Source organism: Papaver somniferum, chromosome 5 (genome assembly GCF_003573695.1).
Source record: "Papaver somniferum cultivar HN1 chromosome 5, ASM357369v1, whole genome shotgun sequence".
Lineage (NCBI taxonomy): Eukaryota > Viridiplantae > Streptophyta > Magnoliopsida > Ranunculales > Papaveraceae > Papaver > Papaver somniferum.
Window position 1 is genome coordinate 93,235,003 of NC_039362.1, and position 25,673 is coordinate 93,260,675.

General features: G+C 36.6%; 6 protein-coding genes and 1 long non-coding RNA gene across 8 annotated transcripts; 2 read left to right on the forward strand and 5 right to left on the reverse strand.

The window, feature by feature from the left end:
• Positions 1–2,185: 2,185 nt before the first annotated feature.
• LOC113278051 lies at positions 2,186–2,985 on the reverse strand. The gene is made up of 2 exons (XM_026526991.1): positions 2,616–2,985; positions 2,186–2,459 (listed from the first exon to the last, which is right to left on the reverse strand). Exons 1-2 carry the CDS (start codon positions 2,917–2,919, stop codon positions 2,380–2,382), a joined length of 384 nt encoding a protein of 127 aa, XP_026382776.1. The 5' UTR covers positions 2,920–2,985; the 3' UTR covers positions 2,186–2,379.
• A 931-nt stretch (positions 2,986–3,916) lies between these two features.
• LOC113278656 lies at positions 3,917–4,946 on the reverse strand. Its single transcript, XR_003325610.1, has 3 exons — positions 4,875–4,946; positions 4,727–4,798; positions 3,917–4,079 (listed from the first exon to the last, which is right to left on the reverse strand). It is a non-coding gene; the product is annotated as an uncharacterized LOC113278656 (long non-coding RNA).
• A 3,448-nt stretch (positions 4,947–8,394) lies between these two features.
• On the forward strand, positions 8,395–9,983 carry LOC113279315. Its single transcript, XM_026528012.1, has 4 exons — positions 8,395–8,969; positions 9,065–9,160; positions 9,287–9,293; positions 9,450–9,983. Exons 1-4 carry the CDS (start codon positions 8,395–8,397, stop codon positions 9,981–9,983), a joined length of 1,212 nt encoding a protein of 403 aa, XP_026383797.1.
• A 3,163-nt stretch (positions 9,984–13,146) lies between these two features.
• On the reverse strand, positions 13,147–16,105 carry LOC113279316. Its single transcript, XM_026528013.1, has 4 exons — positions 15,688–16,105; positions 14,127–14,928; positions 13,872–13,974; positions 13,147–13,689 (listed from the first exon to the last, which is right to left on the reverse strand). The coding sequence occupies exons 1-4, from the start codon at positions 16,103–16,105 to the stop codon at positions 13,147–13,149; spliced, it is 1,866 nt and encodes a 621-aa protein (XP_026383798.1).
• Positions 16,106–17,003: 898 nt separating this feature from the next.
• On the forward strand, positions 17,004–19,723 carry LOC113282240 (wall-associated receptor kinase 5-like). The gene is made up of 3 exons (XM_026531217.1): positions 17,004–17,883; positions 17,999–18,172; positions 18,288–19,723. The coding sequence occupies exons 1-3, from the start codon at positions 17,019–17,021 to the stop codon at positions 19,589–19,591; spliced, it is 2,343 nt and encodes a 780-aa protein (XP_026387002.1). The 5' UTR covers positions 17,004–17,018; the 3' UTR covers positions 19,592–19,723.
• Positions 19,724–19,911: 188 nt separating this feature from the next.
• LOC113279318 (transcription factor MYB57-like) lies at positions 19,912–21,038 on the reverse strand. Its single transcript, XM_026528014.1, has 3 exons — positions 20,834–21,038; positions 20,607–20,736; positions 19,912–20,491 (listed from the first exon to the last, which is right to left on the reverse strand). The coding sequence occupies exons 1-3, from the start codon at positions 21,036–21,038 to the stop codon at positions 19,912–19,914; spliced, it is 915 nt and encodes a 304-aa protein (XP_026383799.1).
• A 1,454-nt stretch (positions 21,039–22,492) lies between these two features.
• LOC113277652 lies at positions 22,493–25,605 on the reverse strand. Of its 2 annotated transcripts, none has more exons than XM_026526698.1 (8): positions 25,189–25,605; positions 25,019–25,063; positions 24,393–24,525; positions 23,845–23,914; positions 23,713–23,761; positions 23,364–23,461; positions 23,101–23,239; positions 22,493–22,860 (listed from the first exon to the last, which is right to left on the reverse strand). In XM_026526698.1, the coding sequence occupies exons 1-8, from the start codon at positions 25,579–25,581 to the stop codon at positions 22,714–22,716; spliced, it is 1,074 nt and encodes a 357-aa protein (XP_026382483.1). In that variant the 5' UTR covers positions 25,582–25,605; the 3' UTR covers positions 22,493–22,713. The 2 variants fall into 2 exon arrangements, with proteins under 2 accessions (XP_026382483.1, XP_026382484.1); XM_026526699.1 differs by having other exon boundaries at positions 22,496–22,811.
• Between the last annotated feature and the right edge of the window lie 68 nt (positions 25,606–25,673).

Genomic DNA, 25,673 nt, shown 5'->3' on the forward strand with positions numbered 1-25,673 from the left:
ACACTACACGCAAGCCAAGAAATATGCATTTGCAATAACTACAGAACTGAACTTCCAATGTCCTCTTGGGTTGAATGATAAAGCCAAACCTCTCGCTTCGCCGAAACAAGGTTCAATTCCCGACTGTCTTCTTTTTGTATGCACTTACATGAAGATCAGGATGAAGAATAGACAACTTGACAAAAAACCAACCTCACATGTGCTGAGATGATTGCATGACAAGGTGAACTGCATGAGAGGGAGCATGCTTTACAAGATTCTTTTGAATCCATCCATGAATGTGTAAAGCAGTAATTTGGATTGTAAAAAATTTCTATACTTGCAAATATTTTGTTAGTTCAAGTTGTTGTTAGACTTGCAATACGTTGTTGAAACTTCTAAATTTCGTCAGATACTAGATTTTAGCAGTTCTTCGATTTGCAAACTTCTATACTTTTGGATTGAAATTTCTTGAATTAAAATCTTTTATACTTTTGTTAACTATAAGTTGTTATTAGAGATGCAAAAATATCTTGTTAGAACTTTTCTGCAGTTTTTACAGGTTTCAGAAGTATGCAACAGGTTAAGTAACTTATAGTTACACATATAATTAAGATATGTAACTTGAAGTTACATGTGTTAAGTAACAGGCTAATAGACAAAAAGGCTGGTAATTAAAATGTGTAACTTGAAGTTACATGTGTTAAGTAACATGGTAGTTGTCAAAAAAGCTGAAAAATGAGTAAAGTAATTCATAGTTACAAATGCAATTAAGTTACCAATGCAATTAAGACAAGCTAAATGTAAAAATAACAATGTGTAAGTAATAGTTACATATCCATATTTTATAAGTGTAAACCAAAGTTACACATGCATTTCCCTTATGTGTTCAGAAGACACACACTGGGGATAGAAACACATTTCACCTGTGAACTCACAAAATATAAAAACTTAATATAAAATATGAATAAATGATCCTTGCACATAATCAAAGTTGCAGAAAAATAAAAAAGTTTGGTCGATGCAAACCTACGTGAAGGAAACTTAAAAAAAAAAAATCTAAGACAAATAAAAAAACCACACATAAACCTATACTCCCAGAAATGAACTTCGATAACTTCAAGCTAGGGGGCGTGTAATTCGGAGGATTCTTACAACTTGCCCTGTTGTGACCAGCTTCCTTTAAATTGCTAAAATAAACTTTCCTCTTTGCTTTCTTTTCACCTTAGTTTATAATCATTTTGCCTTGGGGTCTACCTGGTTGTCTCTTTATGACAGATGGAGGGTTGATGGTGTTGTCTTTGTCAATATCAACAGGCCTGTTGTAGTTGGGAATAGGCTGGATGGAATGCAAATAAGTCTTCCTATAATAGTCGCTTGTAAAGTACGGTGAAATAAAATCAATGGCTTCACGTTTAATCTTTCTATCGCTGCAAGAGCATGAGCACAAGGAAAACCGTACACACGCCACCTTCAAAAAAAAACCAAAAAACAAAGAATATAAACACTCAAAAAAACAGAATTGCATATACAGGATGTGTATCTTTCAGTTACACCTGCATATACAGAAATGTGTAACTACCAGTTACATATGCTTATAGATAGTGTAACTAGAAGTTACACACCCTGTAAACTTTCAAAAAATTAACATACAAAGAGAGAAAAAAAAGCATAAGAAATAAAACCTTTGACTGGTGCAGGTACAGTGTTCTAGATCCACTCTGTGAGTCCTTTCGCTTAAAACTTCAAACACGGTAGGACTAGAAACAATTACTTGCCATGCCAAAACTTCATCTTGTAGAGACTCAAGCCTTTTCTCATACTCCGGAGTTAATGGAGTCATCATAGCATCACCAATAGCACGAAGCTTTTCCATTATTCTCATAACTTTCATCCTAATCTGAAAAGAAAAAGAAAAAGAAAACTTGTGAATCTACAAAGTGACAAAACAAGAAACAAAGACAAAAAAAACAGAAAAAGCACTCTGCAAACCTGATCAAGAAGAGCAAATGCAGGCATCTTCTTGTGAACCTTAATCCAACTATTGTATGATTCTGCTATTTGGCTAGATGTACGTCCATATCGACAACCTTGGAAAAATGCATTCGCATATGCTTCAGGTGGGATGGTTGCAATGTAATCAGCAACCCAATCACAATTCAGATCTCTTATTTTCTGTATGGCCTTGTAATGGTTTTCAGGTGTGAGTGCGTACGTTGCTTCTTGGAAGAGGTCAAGCACAAGAGTGTACCTAGGATCTGATCCATTGATAGGAAGATTAGTCTTCAAATGATAGTAACAGAAGCTATGGAATGATTCTGGATAGACGAGTGGAACACCACGCAAGAGTCCGTCATGACGATCTGAATGGAAGGTGATTGGCCTCCCGTCACCAACAACTTATTGCAGATTTCTTAAAAACCACTCCCAGTTGTCGATATTCTCAGAATCGCATAGTGCCATAGCAAGGGGGGGAAATCCTACAAAGAGTGTAGAAAATGAAGTTAAAATAAATTGCACAAAAACAGAAAAATAATGTGTAACTTGAAGTTACACATCCCAAAAACAAAAAATATAACTTAAGAGTTACAGTTGTTATTCCCAAGTGTGTACTGAGAGTTACTTAAGAAACATACCTCTATCACCATTGATCCCAGTAGCCGCCATCAAGCAGCCTCTGAATCTACCAATAAGGAAAGTAGCATCCAAATAGACCATTGGACGACAAAACCGGTACCCTTTGATGCATGCATCAAACGAGATGAAAATTCGTTTGAACTCTTTCTTTGCAGGATTAAATTGGAAGTCTATCACACTACCTGGGTTAGTTTTCCTTATAGCATTAATATACCATACCAAGTACGAGTATGACTTAACATCGTCACCATAAATGGTCTCATGAACCTTCTCCCTACCATTATAGGCTTGATAGTACTCCATGTTAATTCCATAGTTGGTCTGGAAATCATCTGCAATTTGCCTTGGCTTCTTGTGAGGATTTTTGCGAACTTCTTCCTCAATCAAACTAGACGAGAAGCTGGTTGAGAATTTTTTTATTCAAATTGCGCCCACCAGCACCACAAGTGTGCTCAGGGTTATAAGCTCTGACCTGAAAAAGTTGATACAAAATACAAACAAATCAACCAAACACCAATCTGGTGCAAAAGAGACACGATGTGTAACTATAACTTACACATATTGTAACAACAATGCAATAGAAGCATAAAAAAACACCAATCTGGTGCAAAAAAACATCATGTGTAACTACAAGTTACACATACTGTAACAACAATACAATAGAAGCAGAAAAACACCAATCTGGTGCAAAAAAACATCATGTGTAACTACAAGTTACACATACAGTAACAACAATACAATAGAAGCAGAAAAAAAACCAATCTGGTGCAAAAAAACATCATGTGTAACTTGTACTGTAACAAAACATCAAATGCTAAAAAAATAACAGAACAAATGAAACATACCTGAAACATTTCGTTCCTATCATCAATGGAAGCTGTATGAAATTTCCAGCCGCATTCTTTTACTGCACACTTAGCCGTGAACCTAGAACGCTTATTGTGTGTTACAACCATATTAAAACTAGTGCGAATACGTTACTTGGTGTAAGCAATCCTGACCTCCTTAACCCCTTCCACAAACACATGACCAATCTCACCGAGGACCTTAGGCCAACCATCCGACAACAACGGTTTTGCAGGCTTGCTCCTATCTTCCAGATACATTCCAACTGCGTAATTGTTTCTCAAAGACGTACTAGAACCATTAGAAACAGAAGAAACTGCCCTAGAGCTAGATGAGGAGGATACATGAGTAACATTTTGCAACAATATATCAAAACTGGTCTTCTTATGATTGTTTGTGAGGGAAGCAAGAGATCGAAGCGAAAAATCACAGTCAACCGGAAGATTTTTCCCACCTTCTCGGAAGATGAAAGAAATACCAAGTGGAGTAAATTGCTTCCATTTCCTGCAAACTTCGGCTTTAAATTCATCAAGTGTGGTCTCAATACTAACACGAGTGGTGATGAAATCAAAAAAATAGCGAACGACGGCAATGGAACTAGCAACATCCATGACAACCTGAACAAATAAAAGCGAACGCAATTCAATAATAATATGCAAAAAAAAAACGAACGCAATTCACTCGGGGGCGTTGCCCCCTCGTGAGAAGTATATCATATGAAGCAAGCTAAAAATCAAAGGAGCAATCAACATACTAAACAAATGAAAACAAGAAAAAAAAATTGTTTTAAAGATACACAAGCAAAAATTAAACATGCTACAGAACAATATATGTAACTTCAAGTTACACATTTTACAAAACAGCACGTCTTCCCAGATTTGTTGTTACAAAACAACAAATTCCATCTAGTAAATTTCTTCTCAGATAATACATGCAATAACAAATAGCAGTTACACATGCAATAACAAAAATAGCAGTTACAGGACAATATGTGTAACTTGAAGTTACACATTTATAAAACATATCTACACCTAGATTTGTTGTTCTTCTTCAGATACATTGTTGTTTCTTCTTCTTATTCTTCTTCTTATAATCAAGAAATACTAACAAGAATTATAAACGTAATTCATCAAATACTAGATCTCCTCTTCTTCTTATAATCAACAAATACTAGATCTCTTCTCAAATCAATGCAAAATAATCCAAAAACAAAACTGAAAAATTAAAAACAAATTCGAAATCAAACAACAACAAGAATCCGTACCTTGTTTTGTAATTGCTGTTCTGAAATAATCTGGTTTCTTCTTCCTCTTCTTCGTATCAAAAAATTCTAAATCTGAAAAAAATAATAAGAAGAAAAACAAAAATCATAAAATCGAAATCAATAAGATCAAACAACAACAAATTCATACCTATATTTGAGCTTCCTCTATTCCAACCTCTCTTCTACCTCTTCTCAAACTCAAAAAAATAAAAAAACGGACATCAATAGAAGATTGAAGTCAAAAAACCGATCAGAAAACTAGTGAATCAAGCGTAATTGATACAAACAGAAAAGATAAATCCAACAAACCTATTTGATGTTCATCAATGCATCTTCACAATCTCGTCAGATCTGAAAAACCGGTGAATACAGCTCAACGAATTGAGAGAAAATTAACAATATGTTGTTCTTCTTCTCGTTTTCTTCCTATCAAACTAACGATCTTCAGTATGAAACTATCAAACACACGAATTCGTATGAAGAAAAATCTCCAATTCTGTTTCTGAACGAGAGAGGAGAGAAGAGAGAGTTGAATTTGATTTGATTTTCAGTTTTTGGTAGGTATAAAACGACTATAAATAGTGAAGGTTAATTTCAGTATTTTATGATTTATTAAAAGATCCGCTGACGTCAGCAAATCGGGAAAAATTTAAAACCTGGCCCCAAAAATTAAAGTTCTGGGCCTAGAAATATCAAAAAGTCAAAGTATGGAGTTGATAGTGAAGGATCCATTTGGTGGGGCTTCAAAATATTGAACCCATATAGTAGGGTGGTTCTAGTATTTTTCACAAAAATAAAACAAAAAAAGAAGTGACAGATGTTAAATAATACCACATCGCCTAGGACAACCTAGGTCCCATGCTTAATAAGCCTTGGGCAATCCTAACCTTGCAATCCGGTTTTCGAGGTTAGTTAGGCCCGAGGATTCCTAACATGGTATCAGAGCCAGACCCCACTCAACGCTACCCGTGTCCATCAGTGTGCTCTGGTTTCCGTACCACTCAGTATTCCTTCCAGTGTGCTTCCGTGGCTTCCGTGCCACTCCGTCAGTGTATCCCTAGTCGTTGAGGGGGGGTGTTAAATAGTACCACATCGCCTAGGGAAACCTAGGTCCCATGCTTAATAAGCCTTTGACAATCCTAACCTTGCAAGCCGGTTTTCGAGGTTAGTTAGGCCCGAGGATTCCTAAGAGCGTCCACAGTGGACGATCAAACCTATAACTATGGTCCAGAGACGAGACACAGCGGGACGGAGTAAAGATTAAAAGCCGGACCAAAACCAAATTCTAGAATATACTGGGACCAGGACCAAAACTATATATAGTGGAGCGAACGTATAATGTTTGTTTTTCACCGGGCGGGTATATAATGTGATCCTGTTGATGAGGCGTGCATATAATGTGATCCTGGTGATGGGGCGGGAATATAATGTGATCCTCATGAGGCGTACATATAAAGTTCGCCTGATGGATGATGGGGCGTGCATATAATGTGATCCTGTGATGAGGCGGGCATATAATGTGATCCTGGTGATGGGGCGGGCATATAATGTGATCCTGGTGTATACTTTTTCCTAAGCGACCAAATTTACTCTTCCACCCTAGTGTAACACCACGGACTAAACTTAAATGTAGAAATTGACGTTTAGTCCCAAAGTTGTTGGGCTTTGGACGCTTTAGTCCTCCCGTCTCAATCCCGGTACAGATTAGTCAAAAAAAAAACCCGCATGCTACAGTTTAGTCCAAAGTTGGACGAGTTAGTCCAAATTCAAGTCTGAGTCCCGAGTCTGCGAGTTTTCGATATACCATAATTAGCTTTGAAGAGATTCCGTATATATAAGGCGTGTTTTGAAATTGATTGGATCTCAAATTCAAAACAGGTAGCAGGTCAGAGATTAAACAGTTTCAGAGAGGCGATTTAACAGTTTCGGAGAGGATTTGATCGTTTCAGATAGGATTTGATCATTTCTTCATCATATTTCAACTCAGTTTACATTCGAAAGTGTTCTGAAATCGAAAATTCACGACAGATTGAGAGATAGATCGTTCAAGGTTTGAATTCAGAGGTGATTTAACAGATTCATAGAGGTTAGGTTTGATTTTATTGTTAATGGAGCATAATTCAACCTCAAGTTAGTTTTCTTTTGGTTGTATTTCATCTGTTACATCTAATTTTCAGGTTTTGTTTCTGAGTTTATGAGTTGATGATATCAATTCGTATGATCTTCAGTCGATATTTTGTTATATACTAGCTTTTGATTCTCGCGATGATGATGATTTACTGTTAATACTAGATCATTTCGAGATTTGTTTACTGTTGTTTGATGATGTTTTTTTAGTTTTATGATGCATGATATGAAATTGAACTGATACTAGATCCTAAGCTTCTGATTTATTCAATTATGTGTTCCAGTAAGATTTTGGAGCTTAATTGATGGAGTATTTTTATCTAGGTTTACTGTTACTTGATGTTTTTGGCTTCAATTAAATTTGTACTTTCCTGTACACCGTTTACTTTTAGGTTATACGAAATTGTTGTTTGAAGCTTTAAATGTTTATTATCATTTCTTTTGTAATATGTAGGGGTATCAAACAAGTCTGAGAAGTTTATTAATGCTGTTTTGAATAATGGTGAGCATTCTGTTGTTTTTCGTGTTAATACTAAAATAACCGTAGAAGAATTGAAGCATTTAACATGTAAGCACTGGAGGTCTTTTTCTCCTGGGAGTATATGTTTCAGCTATATGGACAATGGTCAAGTAGTTTTTGTGACAGGTGATATACAACTGCAAAGCTTAATTGGTTTCATGATTCTTATTGATAATGAAGATGTATATTTGCATGTGGATATGATTCGGAATAATACTTCTCGTTCTAAGTCTGGTTGTAGCAGTAGTTCTGGTTCTAAGTCTGGTTGTAGCAGTATTTCTGGTTCTCGTTCTTGTGTAACTGAAAGTTCTAAGACGGTAAGAGTGTTAGATCATGATGCAGACAAGGGAAAGCCTCTGATTATTGATGAATGGGTTTATGTTTTTGATAAGATTGGTAGAGAATTTCTGGGTGGTGTTAAAGCTGTTAGGATTGCTCTTGATAAGTACAAGATGGCTACTGGTTTCAAGATTGTTATTCTTAAAAATGACAAGACTCGTTTTACTGCAAAGTGCGAAGAAGATGGTTGTGGTTAGAGGATTCACTTTGGGCCTGTAAATGGTGATATTTCTCGGTTCGTGCTGAAAGATTCTAATGTTCACAGGTTAGTGTTTCATACTAGTCCACATTACTTATCTTTAGGCATTTTGTGTGTATGTCCATAGTGGTGGACATAGTTGTGCATCTTATATATGTAGATTTGTTTTAGGTGTACATTGTGGTGCACAGTACTTGTTGTACTCTTAAATTACATTTTCTTGCTTGGTTTGTGTGTATGTTCATTGTGTTGGTTTTGAGATCTTATTAGGTGTACAACATGGTGCACATTACTTATTCCAGATTTTTTTTTTTTTTTTTTTTTGTAGTTGTGGTGTTGGTTTGAGGTTGAAGAGTCCTGCAGTGACAACCAAGTTAGTCAAGCATTTGATCGCTAACAATATACAGGGTGATCCTAGCTTAAAACCCAATCAGATCATGTCACTTTTTAAGAAAACTTATGGGTCCAATATTAAGTATCACCATGCCCGTAGAGGGAAAGAAGCAGTATGGCGATGACCTGAAGTCGTATAGCGATTTAACTTGGTATGTCAAAGCAATTGAAGAAATTATTCCCGATAGCTATGTGAAGTTTGAAGTTGAGGATGGAACCAGTATATTTCAAAGGATATTCGTTTGTTTCGGTGCTTGCAAGCATAGTTATATGTATCTCAGGCCCATGATTTATTTGGATGCTATTTTCCTTACTGGTAGATACAAGGGTACTTTGATGGTTGCAACATGTGTCAATGGAAACAATGGTTTTTACCCATTTTCTTTTGCTATTGTTTCTTCTGAAAACAAAGATAATTGGTTTTGGTTTCTGGAGAATCTTCAACAAGTTGTCGATGGTCGTCAGATTGTTTTCCTTAATGATCGTCACGAAGGACTTTTGCAGGGCATTCCAAAATATTTTCCTAATTCATATCACAGCTATTACTTTTACCACATCAAGTGCAATCTCCCCATCGGATCAGGTGATGCGAATTCGAAGCCCGTTCTTGATTTGTTTTACAAAGCTTCCTACTCTTACACACCAGCGAACTTCGAAGAAGCTTTGTGGGCATGCATGCAATTGGATGTGGACATGTTGATAACTATATCAGGACTATTCCAAAGGATAAATGGGCAAATGAATTTTTCCATGTATGCAGATATAGTGCTCACTCTTCAACTCTTGCCGAGTCCTTCAACAACTGGGTTCTTCCTTTCAAAAAGTTGCATGCTTTTGCTCTTCTCGATGCGATACGGTGAGTTTTATGTTTAGTGTTTTATTCATTTTATTTATTTTTAATGTGTACATATTTCATTTTGTACAAATGTAAGTCTGTCTACATTGGTTTGCTTTTGCATACATGGATTTGCTTGATCTGTAGATACTTTGTACACATGTTTTATCTGTGATTCTGCAACTGTGTGTACATTGTTGTACACATCGATTTCCTTAATGTGTATATTGTTGTACAATGTTTTATCTGTATTCCTTCTGGATCATGTTTTTGATTTTATGTTTTGTGTTTTTATTATGTTACTTTGAAGGTTATGAATATGATGTCCGAGAGAAGGATAGAAGGTCTTGAAAATTTCAACACTAGGCTCACTCCTGAATATGAGGCTTTACTAAAGGAAAACATAGACATTGGTCGTACTTGGAATGTTGTTCAGTCAATGGAAAGATTGTATGAATTCAGGTCTCCTCGGACTCATTTTGTAGATCTATTGCAGAAAACTTGTACATGTCACAGGTGGCGAGTTAATGGTTTTCCTTGTGCCCATGCTTGTGCTGCCATTCAATCTACGAGAGAAGACATCTATTCATTTGTTGAGCCATACTTCACCACTGAATGGTACAACAGGACATACCAGGAGATCATCTTTCCAATCCCCAATTATGACAAGCCGAAGTTTTATGATCCTAGTGATAGGGTTATTGTTCCTATTCTTGTTCCTCCTCCTGGTAGACGAAGAACACAGCGTATGAAGAGTTCTTGGGAGAAGCAAAAGAGGCCTATGATGTGCACAAAGTGCTTCACCCTTGGTCACCACAACAGAGCTATCTTCCCCATGATTTGATGCTTTTTTTTATGTTTCATTTTTTCAAAAGATTCTATGTGTTTGGTCTTTACTTTTGGTAATGTCTTTTCAATTTTCTTTGGCGTGGATAATTAGTGCCAGGACATGTGTACCATTATGTACACCTTCCTGTGAACTTCATTTTTTCTTACCTGTCTTTTTACATGTGTAAAACTATGTACACCTTGGTGTACAATGGATGCTACTAGTCTATTTTGTTTAGTAATATTCTATGTTTTCAGATCTGTATAATAAGTAATTACTTTTGCTATGTTCAATTTTTATGTTTTCAGTTCTGCATGATATAAAAATTTTAGTAATATTTTTGTGTCTTCAATTTTTATACTTTTGATAAAGTATGAAAATCTGTCAGTACATGTGTACCTTTATGTACCTTATGAACATTTTCTTCTCTGTCAGTAACTGTGCACAATCAAGTACACCTTAAGATTTCAAAACCTGTAATATACACTTCAATGGTAGTGATAAGTCATAAACTTGTAACATCAATAACATCAATATTGAAACTAATAAAAATATTAATTCAAGGTCTTGATAAGTCATAAACAAGGTGATAAAAACTGAAATTTGAAACGTTGTCTGGAAAGATAGAAAATGTTTAGAAGCAATTCAGAAAGTGATCTTGTATAAGGAAGCTTAAAATACACTCTTCTTCCTCCTCAATGGTTGCATTTCCTTACTCAGGCGCCACTGCTTGTGCTCTTCATCCTTTGCTATGTCCCACACCTTTTCATACGTTCCAACTTTTTTCAGCATCTTGGCCACCAATGTCGCTCTCATTCCCTGACAAATGTTTTTGGCCCTCTGCTGATCTCTTTCAATACTCTTTCTCTTCTTCATACTTCGTTTCATAAAGTAGCAAGTGTATAGGAGGCAGTCTGGATTGATACCTTGAGAAGGACACTGCATGATTTTTATTTCGTGCGGTTCTATAGGTGCATCACCCTTTAAGTATCTCTTATTGTTGAGTTCCAATTGCACCACATTTTCCAGTTGACGTGCATCATTTTTGTAGTCCCCATTTGAGTGCAACGAGTTGTACCACTTCCACTCTTCAGCTTCAAAATCAAACTTCAGAAGCGACCAGTGAAGTCCCACTGCCATTTTTTCTGTAGAGTGATTGACGGGGATTACAAGAACTTCCAGATTGTCAGGCATGTCCCGTATGAAATCAACCACAAGTGTTTGTACAGTGGTCATGATATTGTTCTTCACATAGTACTGCAATCAATAATTTGTTGGAAAATTATTAGGTGCACCTAAATCAGACAAACAAACAACAGAGCATGCACCTAAATAATTTTTTGCATGCCAGTATTATAGTATTATAATATGACACCTAAAGAAACATTTTAGACCTGGAAACAGATGTATCCATGACGTATGATACAGGTGTACATACTTGTACACACCTAAAGAAATCTGCAAACAAACAACAGAGCTTGTGTACAACTATGTACACACCTAAATGATCTATATATATATATATATATATATATATATATATATATATGATATTTTAGAGTTATTTTTAACTTACACATGCAGTAGGACTCATTATTTCACATCTCATGTACTTTTGGTCATCTGGATGACGAAAGCTATCTCTGAGAATTGCTCTGCAACGTCGATGGACATAGAACTGCAGTACCTCTTGGTCCAGATACTTGTTGAACATCAATTCGCGAAGTACTTTTCCCACAATCAAAATCTCTTCCCTGACTGTTGGATCTTCGAGTCTTGTTAGTTCCCAAGCTACAGTGCTGCAGAATCATAAAGGAAATGTTAACATGGTGTACATAGTTGTGCACATAATTTTTTTTCAATAAGATTCAATCATTTGTATAGTGCGAGGTATTGTTGTGTGAACTTACCACAGGCTTGCATAGTCGAAGAATTTATGTATCCTTTTTTGTCCTGTCCTAGTTCCATGGCTTGGTATAGTTCTGATTGACGAATATCTGGCAGTGGGAGAGCAGGATGATACTCATTTTCATTTCTCTTTTTTGGTGAAGGATAGCCTGGTTCTGGTCCCTCTTTGACCCCCTTGCCTTTTTGATCCACTTTCATCCTAACTTGTCTGTTTTTACCCTCGGCAGTGAAGTCAGGAGGAAGTTTTTTCTTTGCAGCTCTCTTTGGTGGTGTCTTGGACAACTTTCCAGCCGCTTGTGTCCTCAACATATCTACTTCCTTCATCTTCCCATCTCTTGTCTTTGCTGGTGGTGTCTTCTTCTCTTCTACTTCTTGACTGCTAAAAAATGCATCTCCATGTTGTTGGATGAACTGCAATGCTTCAGAAACGATCCTTTCTCGTACATCATCATTGGATAATGATCTTTGCGACGACTCTTCTTTTTGATCTTCTTGGATCAACAATTGAAAGCTTGGACATTCATGGATCACGGTTGCCATCTTTTCCTTCACGTCAGATGGTGCCGTTTTGTAACAACCTTTTTCAAGCTTTATGAAAACACTTTCAGACAAGTTGTCTAGAAGGTCCTCAATTGATGTATAAGGATCAATTTGTTGATCTTCTCCCTGAGTGAGTAAAAGAAACTCTTCTTCAACCGTCAACATGCCTTTAGGGTCTAGCTGAGATATGGCTTCAGCTGCGATAATTGTAGCTTCACCAATTTCAGCTGTTTGAGTGGAATCCTGGTCTTCTTGATATGCAGTTGTCTCTGGCAGAGACGTGCTGAAAAAAATGCATTTTTTGTTAGGTACTACAAAATTGTACATCTTTGTACACACACACACACACAGAAGAAATCACTAAGGTGTACATCTTGGTACACATATACAGAAAATGAAAAGAAATGCGAGTTAAGATCATTTCATACCTAGGCTTCTTAGCAGTTCCAGACTCAACACGTTGCCTTGTTCCATCCTTGCCATCCTTCTCTTCATTTGTTTTTCACAGAGGAGTGCTAAAAGAATCAAGTTTAGAGAAAAGGTATGAGTTTTAGCATACTGGTGTACAACTATCTACACACATAAAAACAAATGACTTCCACATTTAATAAGAGTTATTTTATACCTTCGCTTTTCAGATTGGCCACCCTCGTCATCACCACCTTTTCCACCCTCTTTGTCAGTGTCATCACCATGCATATCACCACCTTTGCCACCACCTTGCTCATCATCATGCATGCATATCACCACCTTTACCACCACCATCCTCCTCATCCTCATCACCCTCCTCCTCCTGCTCCTTATCAATGTCATCCACATCACCATCTTTGCCACTTCTATTACCTTTGTCACTTTCCTCATCATCATCATCATCACTATCATCCACATCACCTTTGCCACTTTTCTCATCTTTCTCACCTTCCTCCTCCTCCTGCTCATCATCATCACGTTCATCCTCAGTTTTTAATTCTTTGTTAAATGAAATGATTTCTTGCAAGGAGTCAACAACTAAATCAACAACATCCTTATCATTTTGCACATTCTTCAGATTAGCTGCATAAATTTTCTTGCTTTTTTCTTCAATGAAGCTAACAAGCTTTTGATGTTTAACCTGCAAGTCAGAAAGCTCTTCCAATGCTTCATCTCTTTGTTGTAGTGCTTTGTACAACTTTTCTTTCAGTACATCTATGCTACTTTCTTGCCTATTCTTTCTGTACTCTTCCATAATTTGTTGTTGTTCATCACTCCAAGCTTTTACCCATCCGGGTTGCATCTGAAAACATGCCAAAGTATCAATATGGATAACAAGAGTACATCTTTTTACACCTGTGTTACAGGTGTATATTGTTGTACACATGACAAAATTTTGTCACCATTTTGTAAACCTTATCAAGGTGTATATCTAATGTACACATCTAAAAAGAAATCACTATCGTAAGAAATTTATCGAGTTACCTTTTTCATGGCTTCACCAATGTCTTTCTCTATTGTATTGCTGATGTCACTTATCACCCACCTTAGAAACCTTGGGAAACCTTGTTCATTGCTTGGCGTCATGCTGTTGTTGTGTTCAGCAAACCAAAAATGCATTGACAAACAGGTAAAAGAGTTAGAAAATGTTAGGACCCAACAAATACAGTGAACCAAAGCATGTAAATTGGTACAACTTAAAACTGGTGTAAAACAATGTACACATGTAAACTCACCAACAGGTATACCATACAACCATTAACTCTAAGTGGTGTGGCAACATGTTTCCTAATGCTATCCATCAGATATTTATGTATATGAACTGGCCAGTTGGTTTTTTTCATTCTTTCCAATGATTCAAAGTAGGGAGCAAATTGGCTCTTGGTAATCCCACTTCCATTTGTTGTGGTAAAGAAAACAGTGATGCACAGGTACATCGCAAACAATACTACCAAGTCCTCAACATTTCTCTCAATCTCCATATCCAGCTTTGGATTTAACTTCATTATACGCAATATTTCATTCTCCACATCTAGTTTCCCCAACTTGGATTGATCCTTCAGTTTCAATCGGTTTATTAGTGAACCGTATCTCTGCTCAGCTCTAGTTTTGGTACATTCTCCTTCCACGGGTTCTGATGCCACCATTTTTAATTCAAAAATTAAGAACAAATCTTCTGGCATACTTTCTACTTCCACAAACTTTTTCTCCTCGGCAGTATTGAAAACGAAGACATTATTCCCTGAATTATCATGGCGGAACTGGTTCACAATCTTCAAGATTGATTTTGGACTCTTGAACCACAGATCTCTTTTCTTCTCCTTTTTCTTTTCTGAGTTTTCCTCCTCTTTCCTTTCAGCTTTCTTGTGAACGAAGACATCTAATATAAGACAAAAAGGGCTCTCCTTTTGCTTCTCTAACTGAAATTCAGTGAACCATACTTTGTTACGATCCTTTTTGATTACGTCTCCATCCTTCTCAAGGTACTTGTTCACAAACTCGTTGATTGCATTAAAACCTGATCTATAAGGTTTGTTTGTATCTACGAAAATAGACAAATGGGAATAAGAAAAGAGAAGCATAACACATGATACTCATACAAAAATGTTGGTGTACAAACCAGTACACTGGTACATAAATATAACAAGAGCAACAATAATTCCCATACAATAATTCCCATACAACAGGCCATATATCAATATAACACCATGATGGTGTAAAAACTTGTACACTCCTACAGAAAAATCTTTAAAACAATCACAACATGCCTTGAATCACTGCAATACAATGCTTGTGTACAAATATGTACACACAACTGAAATGAAACAACTCCATAACACATATAACATGCCATGAATCACATATAACATGCCATTAACCATAAAACCACTAACACACTCACATTACAGGACATGTAGGTGTACAAATCTGTACATACCAGCAACAATTCTCACAAAAATTGGTAAAAAACACACATATCATGACATCAAACACTGCAACAACATAGCAGTGTACAAATTTGTACAGACCAACAACAATTCTGACAAAAATTGGTAAAAAACACACATATCATGACATCAAACACTGCAACAACATAGCGGTGTACAAATCTGTACAGACTAGCAACAATTCTCACAAAAATTGCTCAAAAAATAGACAGAAATGGAAATGAAACACTGCAACAACATAGCGGTGTTGAATTGTTATAATTTTTTCTCATAAAAATGAAATATGAAACACATGTACAAGAAATCTCATAAAAATTGCTCAAAAACAGACAGAACTGGACTTGAATTGTTACTTTTTTTTCTCTTAACAGATGTTGAAGGCTTTGAAGGCTTTGGGGGCTTTGAAGGCTTTTGAGGCTTTGGAGGATTTGAAGTCTTCTTTGGCGGATTCGAAGTCTTTGAAGTCTTTGATTTCTTCTTAACTGGTGATGTATTTGAAGTTTCTGGTACTGAATCTGATGTTGAATCTTCTAATGATCTCTTCGATCTCGTTTTTGGTCCTGTTGATTTCCTAATTTCTTCTGCTGGAACTGATGGAGCTGGGGATGAAATTGGGGTTGAATCTTTTAATGCTGACTTTGATCTCATCGTTGGTGATGCTGATTTTTGAATTTCTTCTACTGCAACAGATGGATTATCTTCTTCACTTGATGTTGAATCTTCCACTATTGGTGTGTTTGTCTTTGAAGCTACTTTTTTTCCTTTCAACATTATGTTACTGATTGTTCAACCATCTAGTTGTTTTGATTAGTAAGATTTTAGGGTTTTAGTCTGTAAATTTTCTAAGGTTTGTCTGCAAATTTTCTTCTGAAATTTTTTTTGCTTTTTTTCTTCTGAAGTTTCTGATAAAGCAAAATGTTGCAGTTATTGAATTTGTCCGTTACGCCGCAGTTTTAATCAGTTTTTAATTCAAGGCTAACGTGTCGCAACCACGTTCATTGTGTCAGTTACAAAACTGATTCAATTCATTGCACGTGTGCTTTATTAAAAGCGTGTGAAGGATAACAGCGTCTTTATACAATTCTTGGATTAAATTGTACCTAGTCAACTAGGTCTGGACTAAAGCGTACTATTATGGGCGGTTTTGGACTGAACCGTTTTTTTCCCAACTTAAATTTGGTCTTTTTTTTTGGTTTTTGATCTTTGGTTATGATCGCACCACTACAATTGCTCTAACAACAGAATGAGAGGCGTTGGCTAATGTTGACGAAGAGTAGACTAGAAGTGTCTTTTTCGGAGTATGCGTATAAGTTGGTGTGAAGAGTTGGTCCTTCCTTCACCATTCGTATTGAAATTTGAACACTACACAGATCAGAAACAACATCAAAGATTTTAACTTCTTTTAAAAGACTTCAAGTCAACTAATAGGAGAAGATCAGAACACTACGACCCAGTCACACAAAAGAATCCTTGCAACCCTTGTTAATTTAGGGTGTCTTCCTATTCTATATGATACTTCACTGAAAGGTTAAGAAAAATCAGTGATGCTGAAGTTTGTGGAGTACACGTGTTGATACTTTTCTTTCCCTTCTTCTAGTAAGTATTTTGTGCGTGTATAAATAACACTGCTAAGATGCCAGCAATTTATCGTGGGGAGGAAATAAAACAACTTAATCAATAAACCATGGCTTCATATCTTTTCCTAAAGTTTCAGTGTTTCATCTTGTTATTACTATGGCTGCAATTAGCATCTACCACAGAGATACCGATCACTGCTTCCTCATCAATAGCGAAGCCTGGCTGCCGAGATAAGTGCGGTAACATCAGCATCCCCTACCCGTTTGGTATGGGCGATGGATGTTTCTTGAATAAATACTTCAATATAACATGCAATGAGAGTCTCCCTAAGCCTGCAGCGTACCGGTCGGTCTTTAATATCTCGAATATATCAATTTCTGATGGCGAGATGACAGTCGAACAACCCATAGCCACTGATTGTTCCGGTGTGGGAATAGATATCTATAATAGATTCAGCAAATTTACCTTCTCTCATACTAAAAACAAGTTCTTTGCAATTGGTTGCAACACATATGCATATTTAGAAATAAATGGTAATGCATCTACTGCTACGGGATGCATGTCAATCTGTAATACAGTGGGGGATACCACCAATGGGTCTTGCACTGGTATCGGTTGTTGTCAGGCAGGTTCCATTCCAGCTGGAGTAAAAGTGTTTAATGTGACAGTTGGAAGCCTAAATGTATCCCGTCGTTTGGATTTTAATCCATGTAGTTATGCTTTTTTAGCTGAAGAAAGTTCATTTAACTTTTCTTCATCATATCTCAAAGATTTCAAAACTCGTGGGTCCGGAATGGTTCCTGTGGTGGCCGATTGGACCATTGGTAATGAGACATGTCAAGAAGCTCAAAGAAACTTGACGACCTATGCATGTGGGCGTAACACCGACTGTATACATGGCAAAGGTCCAGGTTATCGTTGTAGTTGTAAACCAGGATATACAGGGATTAATCCTTATCTAGATTGCCAAGGTATTATTAGTTATTATTGCCAGTAACGATTTGTTGGTTTTCATATTTATATGTCTGAATTCACCATTGGCGATATATGTACTGACTGTCTTTTACTTTCCTTTTTGCTGGACAGACATTGATGAATGCAATCTGCAAAAGAATCCATGTACACATGGAAGTTACTGCATAAATACGGAAGGGAGCTATCAATGCCCTTGCATAAAGGGATATACTTCTGAATTCAGGGATGGTAACATGACATGCATTCCAATTCCTGAGAGTATCTTTCGTAACAGGATTTTTGTTGGTAAGTAGTTACTTTGAATCTTTTTTGTTTACCAAAATATTAACTGTAACGCGAAACAATCCTTTATATTCAATGCGCATATCTCTCATGTTCTCTTAACTTATTGCATTCGCAGGGACTTGCCTGAGCTTATCGGTTTTACTTTTGAGTCTTGTGACTAGCATTTGGTTGTATTGGGGATATAGGAAAAGAAAGCATTTGAAAGTCAAGGAGGAATTCTTTAAGCAAAATGGTGGGTTGATTTTAAGTCGACTCCTTAATGAACGGCAAGAAGATGTCGAGACTAGTAGAAATGGCAGAGGAGGAAAAAAAAAAGCCGGTCAGTTGCTACTTGCTACAATATATACCGAAAGTGAGCTAAGCAAGGCCACAAACAACTATCATGAAAATCAAATTCTTGGACGCGGAGGGTTTGGCACGGTGTATAAAGGAACCTTGGCTAACGGAGATGTGGTTGCAATTAAGAAGACTAAGATAGTCGACAGAAACCAAAATGAACAGTTCATGAACGAGATTGCTGTTCTATCACAAATCAATCACAAAAATGTGGTTCAGCTCTTGGGCTGTTGTCTCGAGAGCGAAGTTACTTTACTGGTTTATGAATTTATAAGTAATGGGACCCTTCACCAACATTTACACGAATATTCAGAAAATCAAACTGCTGGTTCCGCTACTCTTTCATGGGAAAATCGTTTAAGGATCGCCTCAGAAGTTGCAGGATCATTAGCTTACTTGCACGCCGAAGCTTCAATACCCATCATTCACAGAGACGTCAAGTCAAGTAATGTACTTCTTGATGATGATTACAAAGCAAAAGTTTCGGATTTCGGTGCTTCAAGATTGAATCCTACCGATCAAGCTCAGTTAAGTACAGTTGTTCAAGGTACTTTTGGGTACTTAGATCCAGAATACATGTTGTCAAACCAATTAACAGAGAAAAGCGACGTGTACAGCTTTGGCGTTCTTCTTGTGGAATTGTTAACAGGTAAAGCAGTATTTTCTCCAGACAGACTTGAAGAGGAAAGAAATTTGGCAAATTATTTTCTTTCTTCTCTCAGAACCAACAGGTTGTTTGCGATTCTTGATGGTAATTTGGTGAGGTATGATGATAATGAACGGATCAGTAGTGTGGATGTGCACCAACAGATCCAAGAAACGGCTGAACTAGCACAAAAATGCTTAAGAGTGAAGGGAGAAAAGAGACCTACAATGAAAGAAGTAGCAATGGTGCTACACGGATTGATGAGATCGTCTTCTAGTTATCCTGGTGGGCGCATGGATGATGAGGAATTACCAAACAACAGCAAAGAAGAATTCATGCTCTTGTTAGAATCAGCCAATCTGTCTTACACGGACAGCATGACAACAATCGGTGATAGTAGCAAAGGAACACTGGCCTTAGAAACCGAGGGACGTTAATGTATTTTGCGCAATGATTAGAATTGTTTCCCTGTTGTATCTTAATTCTTAACGAACTATATGTACTCAGATTTCTAGAATGAAAATGCAATAAATAGATCTTCTAAATGCAATAAATAAATCTTCACCAAATTTGAAGAATAGTCGAATAAGCAATAGTTCACCATAAATGCGTGGGTGTTCATTACATAGTTAGTTCTAAACTTCTAATAATCAAGTAAAATACATTAACCCCTAGACTGAATTTTCTAGACATTTGCAAGTTAAACAGATCATTCTAGATTCATGATATGCAATGCCTCGTGATTTAACGACCCCTGTCACCACTTCCAAAGACCATGTACTGCCATCTGATCGTCTAAAACCGTGTTGTCTTCTGTAATGTGGCAACGATCCGATATCGAGTTTCCCAAGTTGATTAAAGCATCCATGTAATCATAAATATTACCGCAGTCGTTAATCATTTGATAATTCGAGTCAAGTGCCTTTGGAAATGAATAATCGTTAATATCGTACCCAGCAGCACTAATGCTAGTAGATGTTGTGTAGGTACTATTACTAGCAGTTTGAGAATTATGGTGTTTTGAAGTGTCAACAAATGCCGTTGAAATGCTTATTGTTGAATTTGGAACCAATGATGATGTTGAAGAACTGCAGTTTGCAGTATCACTTATGAGGGCTTGACCACCATGAGCAGTCCTGCAATTCTGATCCCCCATTATGCCTATTGTTGTCCTAGGTGCAAAACATCCCATTGAGTGATCCTCAGGAAACAATGCCGGCATGTTATTAGGGTCAAACTTGAGGCGTTGCCTTTCTTGCTTTTGCACTCGTGTTCTCCAATAGTTCTTTATTTCATTATCTGTTCTTCCTGGTAGATGTTTTGCAATTCTAGACCACCTACAAATGCGAACGAATGATATTAGCTTAGCTAGCACGTTTTCGCACGTAGCAAGAACATGTTGCAGTACTCATGCATTAATCAACTACTGTATTGGTATTTCAAAAGAATTACCTGTTACCCAACTTCGATTGTAGTTGAATAATCAAAATCTGTTCTTCAATAGTAAGGTTTCCGCGCTTAACATCTGGTTTTAGATAATTCAACCACCTTAATCTACAACTTTTACCAGTTCTCTTCAATCCTGTAGGACATCAACAAAAATAAACACAGAATAGTGTCATTTTAGATATCTGGAGACTATGTACATATGAGTATATATGAAGTGTCAGAGATTTTACCTGAAGATTTGGCCAAATGATTCCAACGACGATCGCCATGGAAAGAAATGTAATGGACAAGAAGTTTGTCTTCATCAAGAGTCCATGGACCTCTCCTCAACTCATCTTCATGAATTAAAACACCATTTTCATTTTCCTCTTCTTCTTCATCTTCATGAAAGTTAACATTGCTGCTAACAGCACTAGTGCTAAAATTGGCTGCCATTGAAGCCAAGGACAAATTATACTGATAATGAAGAATGTTAGGAAATACTACAACTGATGAAAGTCAGGAAAATATGTTGAATCTTCTAAACAAATCCTACAATTTATAGGCCTTCTGCATGCATATATTGTATTCAAGTTCCAACAAGGTTCAAATTAAGCCTTTTTTTATTAGTACTTGCAATTAAACTAATCAAATGCTAATTAAATGCATGTTATTAGTGAGATTATTCAAAGACTAATGTTAAGTACTTAGATGGAGTCAAAAGTGTCACAGTGTAAACTACCTAAGAACTTCCATATTGTGCACTACCACATTTCACCAGGTTGAAACAAAATTCTAATCTAGATTTTTCTGTTTGTCAAAAAGATTCTAATTTTGATCAACTTTCCTTGGTCTTTGAGTCTTGAAGCTTGTAGTCTATGATAAAGGAGAATATATCTGATACTGTGCAATATCCATCCACTTACCTTGCAACCACATTGCAAAAAATCTAGAATCTCTAGATATTCTCTCTTTGGCAACATGACTAGCAGACTTGGAAATTTTGGCTTCCTTCTAAAAAGTGGGTTGTTTACTACTGCTGTTCTCATGTCAAGGACAGAAAATTCTCTATTTGCGCGCTGCTCAAGCGTTTTTTTATCTAGAAACATCACAACATAACTATCGGAAATATGAAAAGCATGTAATTAGTTCAGTTAATTTAGACAATTTTTTCATTCATCAAGTGTTTTCGCAAGAATCTTCGCAATCAATCATACGTAAAATGGTTGGTTGTGAACTGTGATGCTGCTAGATCAAAAAAGCCCGAGCAAAAAAATCCCGTTCAGGACCATGCTTGGTTTTGATTTTGGGAAATAATAAGTAACCTTTCATTTTCTCTAATTAAGAGTTAATTAAGACCAATATATGAGATAATCCTTGATAATTAGAGAGTTGCTAAGAAGAAAGGAACCTTTCCTGATGTAGGGCTGTCATACTGTTGCCTGTTTCACACGGGAACAATGTAATTCCCTATGTGGTTCCCTTGTTTCTTCACACTGCCATCATAATATAAGGTTTAAGTGGACAAAGAAACCAATATTACTCCTTTATGCAGCTTAATTTGACTGCAATTCAACTGAAATTCTGAAAGAAACCAAGATTTCTCGATATGAATATCCTGTCTTGGAATTACAGGAAATGAAAATCCCAATGAAAGATCAAAGAAAGTGTTCCTTGGAAATTTTGTTATTTCACATAATGAGATTTGACCAAAGACATTCTGCTGTTTGTAACTTTCTTTTTAAGTTGACAGTTTCCAGGGGAGCTAATAATTTGGTTTTCCGCAGCGTATAAACACTGTCCAACCTTTTCCTCGGAAGCCGAATTCGAGAAAGAATTAGCTCAAAGAAGCTCAACAAGATCCCAGCATTTGAGTTAAAAGGCACAGAATGATTATCATGACCAAAATGTGAAACAAAAAAGTTAATAACTTGGGATTTAAAATGGATCCAAAAGATTACACATTCACTGCCAGACACATTTCAAAACTGATCAAAAGTCTAAAACCACCTACAAACCAATCACTTGAAGAGAAGGACTACAAACTAAATTATTTGTGTTACCGAGATTCCAACATATTTTATGAAGCAACAAAGAAGCCTTTTACTAGCAGTAATGATGATTGATCTGTTCACGTAAATCGGTTACTCAACCAGGATAATATAACATGTGCACCTTTATCCCATGTACAATCCAACATCATGTCGTGAGCAATCCCTTCAATGCAGACTGGTTCAACACCGTAAAACATGGCTGTTTCACGAAGGCCTTCAGAATCCTACAGAGTTTTAAGTTTCAGTTTGAGTTTAATACACACACAAAAAATAATGAATGCAAAAAGAAGATGGAAAGCTGTATGACTGAATCTTTAACACAAATTACGATTGCATGCTCATTTCAGAAAACTTGAAGATTACACCCAGAAGGTACAAGTATCAGATGAGTATGGATTTTTTCATTTGTCCTAAGATTTCAAAATCAAGTTTATAATAAAAGATGAATTGGAGTTTAGACTCACCACAATGAAGTCATTACTTGCACCTAAAACAAGTAGTTCAAAAGACGATCTTGGTACACGAGGAACAGGCAATGATGCATTCAGCTTCTTCAGATCAAACAATGGCATCCTTGAACTCTCTACCATTAACTTCTGATAGCTGGGATGACAAAAACATAAATAAAGATGCAAGCTCCATTTGAGTGTGTATGGAGTATAGTAGGATACACATTATGCAATCTCATCTTTGCAACGGGTATAAGGTAAAAAGATCATGAACAAACCTTCGGGTCAGATGGTCTTGCAGTTCAGGGGAGAAGAAAGTTTCCTTACAAAGAGATAAAGAGGTTGCAAAACCTTTTGCAGCTAAGCTGATCGTGACCTGGTAAGAGCTTGTACAGTTAAAAGCATGAAAGGTTTTTCTTTCTAGAGATCCCATTACATTGAATTTGCATACATTTATATACCATATTAGAGTCTGTACTGCCATAGAAAGTTATGATCTGTTTTCTGAGATGGAATTATAGAAAATATTTTAAACTAATAATTTGATTCCATCCGTCTAAGTGATAAAGAAAGCAAGGTTCTATTAACACCAAATAATATACTACTGAAAATAATTGATTACGGCACCTTAAAAGCAGCAATAGGTTTAGAACGCATATATCGCCACACCAAACCACTGCGCACCAAAGCAAACAATTAGAACCAAGATGAGGGTCAATCATGAAACAAGATACAGAAACCATATATTGTGGTTATTACCCATTTCCTGTAGGAGGTACTGAGCAGAGAAGTATGGCTCCAGCAAGTTTTGGGAGTGAATTTGCAGTTCCTGTGTTAAATAAATAATTTCCATTATAAGCATGTAACAAAGCACTTCTGTAGTAATGTAAGTATGTAATATTAGTAAAATGTTGCGGAACAATTCTTCTAAGGCATATTTCGAGAAGTTAACATCTAGGCGGGGATTCTTAAAATCCACCTCCTTTATAACAATTTCTGTCATGTTGTTCATATCATATATGCCTTGCCTTGGTATTGGATACTTTAAATTCCACCAAAGACCTTTCCCCGCCCTAAAATATTTTTGTGTCAGTATAGTTTTAACTTTCAAGTTCAGGATTTTCTGCACGTTCGTACTTCAGGTTTCTGTGACATGCCAAAGATATGCATCTCAAAGTGCTCACATGTGCAAATAGACTTGAGTTTAACATTCCCTCTTAGGATCAACCTATTTTCATTTACCCCCCGTTCCACGTTTTCTTTTTGGTCATAGAATTTTGCTAAGCATGAAAGAACAAATTGCTTACCTGAGAACTCTTTGTTAGTTTCCACGCTTGATAAGTAAGACTGAACAATAAGTCCCCCAAATGAATGTCCAAGTAACACCGGTGGTGCAGTAATTTCTTTTTGGATGAAGGAAGCAACATCACTAGCATGTGTCTACTGCACAATTTCAAGGAAACAGGAGCTAAGTAATAAATATATGAAATACGCAATACAGCCTTGTCAATGGTCTACAAGTACATGGCATCTACTGCTTGACAACTCCAGTCGCGGTGAATCTAAGACCTGCGATCCTAAACCCAAGGGACTATAGTCCATTGGGTCTTGCACATATAGAACCTCGGCCATTCAACTAGGCAAAAATACTACCAATTGTTTACAAAGAACTTAGAAAAATTTACTTGCATCAAAATCAGAACTGAGCTACAAATCCCTCATTCCATAATAAAAAATGTAAACTATGCCTCAAGAGTACATTCAAAGAGATCTTATGTGCACTACTACCCAGTCGTCCGCACATATAAAACCTCAGGCAGCCAACTAGTCAGTAGATATCATCAAACAACAGCTCTACAGCTATTGAAACACTCTTACAACAGAATTAAGTTTTAAAAAGCCCTCATTTTAAGATGTCAAACTTAAACCATACCTCAAGGGTACCTGCTGCTGGTCCTGTAGGTTCATCACTTTCACCCTAGAAATACATCAAGGATATACATTACAACTTGCAAAATGTTTGAGCGACAAATTCTGACACAATCAACCAAAATTCCAATCATGTACTAGTAATGAGATTGAGACACATAGAGAGAGAATTACCTGAGCAAGCAAGCTAAGAGCATAACAATCAAACCCATTTTCAGAAAAGAAAGGGAGCCAATGTTCAGCCCAACACCATGCTGCATGATAACTTCCATGGATAAAAACAAGAGGTGGGTTTTTCAGCTCATTATTGTTTTTCTGATCCAAACCCTTTTGAGATATAACTTCCATTTTTAATCCAGAAGGAAGTTGATGAAATTTTCTTGACTGACCCTCCTTTAACTTGAATGGGACTTTCATTTTACCATTATCCACTAAAACTGCAAACAAAGATACTTTCTTTGCTACATTTACACTCTTCCTTATAGAGAACTTCTTCAACTTCACTGGGTATGAATGAATAACAAGGGAAGAAGATAAATTGGTCTGTGATGAAAATAAAGCAGCCATAGCTACTCCTACTACTGCTGAAGCTTGAATTCACCAGGAAAGTTCATGGGAAAGTTATAGTCAAATTTATGGATAAAATCGAAATCCACACT

Bases quoted from the DNA above. Each gene is read 5' to 3' on its own strand.
- LOC113278051 (XM_026526991.1), bottom strand. From the start codon at position 2,919: ATGGAGTACTATCAAGCCTATAATGGTAGGGAGAAGGTTCATGAGACC. The intron at 2,460-2,615 runs GTATGTTTCTTA...CACTCTTTGTAG, and splicing joins TGGGATCAATGGTGATAGAG to GATTTCCCCCCCTTGCTATG.
- LOC113279315 (XM_026528012.1), top strand. From the start codon at position 8,395: ATGCCCGTAGAGGGAAAGAAGCAGTATGGCGATGACCTGAAGTCGTAT. The intron at 8,970-9,064 runs GTGGGCATGCAT...CCATGTATGCAG, and splicing joins GCGAACTTCGAAGAAGCTTT to ATATAGTGCTCACTCTTCAA.
- LOC113279316 (XM_026528013.1), bottom strand. From the start codon at position 16,105: ATGTTGAAAGGAAAAAAAGTAGCTTCAAAGACAAACACACCAATAGTG. The intron at 14,929-15,687 runs GTAACAATTCAA...CTATTTTCGTAG, and splicing joins ATCTGTTAAGAGAAAAAAAA to ATACAAACAAACCTTATAGA. The intron at 13,975-14,126 runs GTTGGTGAGTTT...ACACAACAACAG, and splicing joins AATGGTTGTATGGTATACCT to CATGACGCCAAGCAATGAAC.
- LOC113282240 (XM_026531217.1), top strand. From the start codon at position 17,019: ATGGCTTCATATCTTTTCCTAAAGTTTCAGTGTTTCATCTTGTTATTA. The intron at 17,884-17,998 runs GTATTATTAGTT...TTTGCTGGACAG, and splicing joins TCCTTATCTAGATTGCCAAG to ACATTGATGAATGCAATCTG. The intron at 18,173-18,287 runs GTAAGTAGTTAC...TTGCATTCGCAG, and splicing joins TCGTAACAGGATTTTTGTTG to GGACTTGCCTGAGCTTATCG.
- LOC113279318 (XM_026528014.1), bottom strand. From the start codon at position 21,038: ATGGCAGCCAATTTTAGCACTAGTGCTGTTAGCAGCAATGTTAACTTT. The intron at 20,737-20,833 runs GTAAAATCTCTG...GATGTCCTACAG, and splicing joins TCATTTGGCCAAATCTTCAG to GATTGAAGAGAACTGGTAAA. The intron at 20,492-20,606 runs GTAATTCTTTTG...TCGCATTTGTAG, and splicing joins CAATCGAAGTTGGGTAACAG to GTGGTCTAGAATTGCAAAAC.
- LOC113277652 (XM_026526698.1), bottom strand. From the start codon at position 25,581: ATGGCTGCTTTATTTTCATCACAGACCAATTTATCTTCTTCCCTTGTT. The intron at 24,526-25,018 runs GTATGGTTTAAG...ATTGTGCAGTAG, and splicing joins CAGCAGCAGGTACCCTTGAG to ACACATGCTAGTGATGTTGC. The intron at 23,915-24,392 runs GTAAGCAATTTG...TATTTAACACAG, and splicing joins AACTAACAAAGAGTTCTCAG to GAACTGCAAATTCACTCCCA.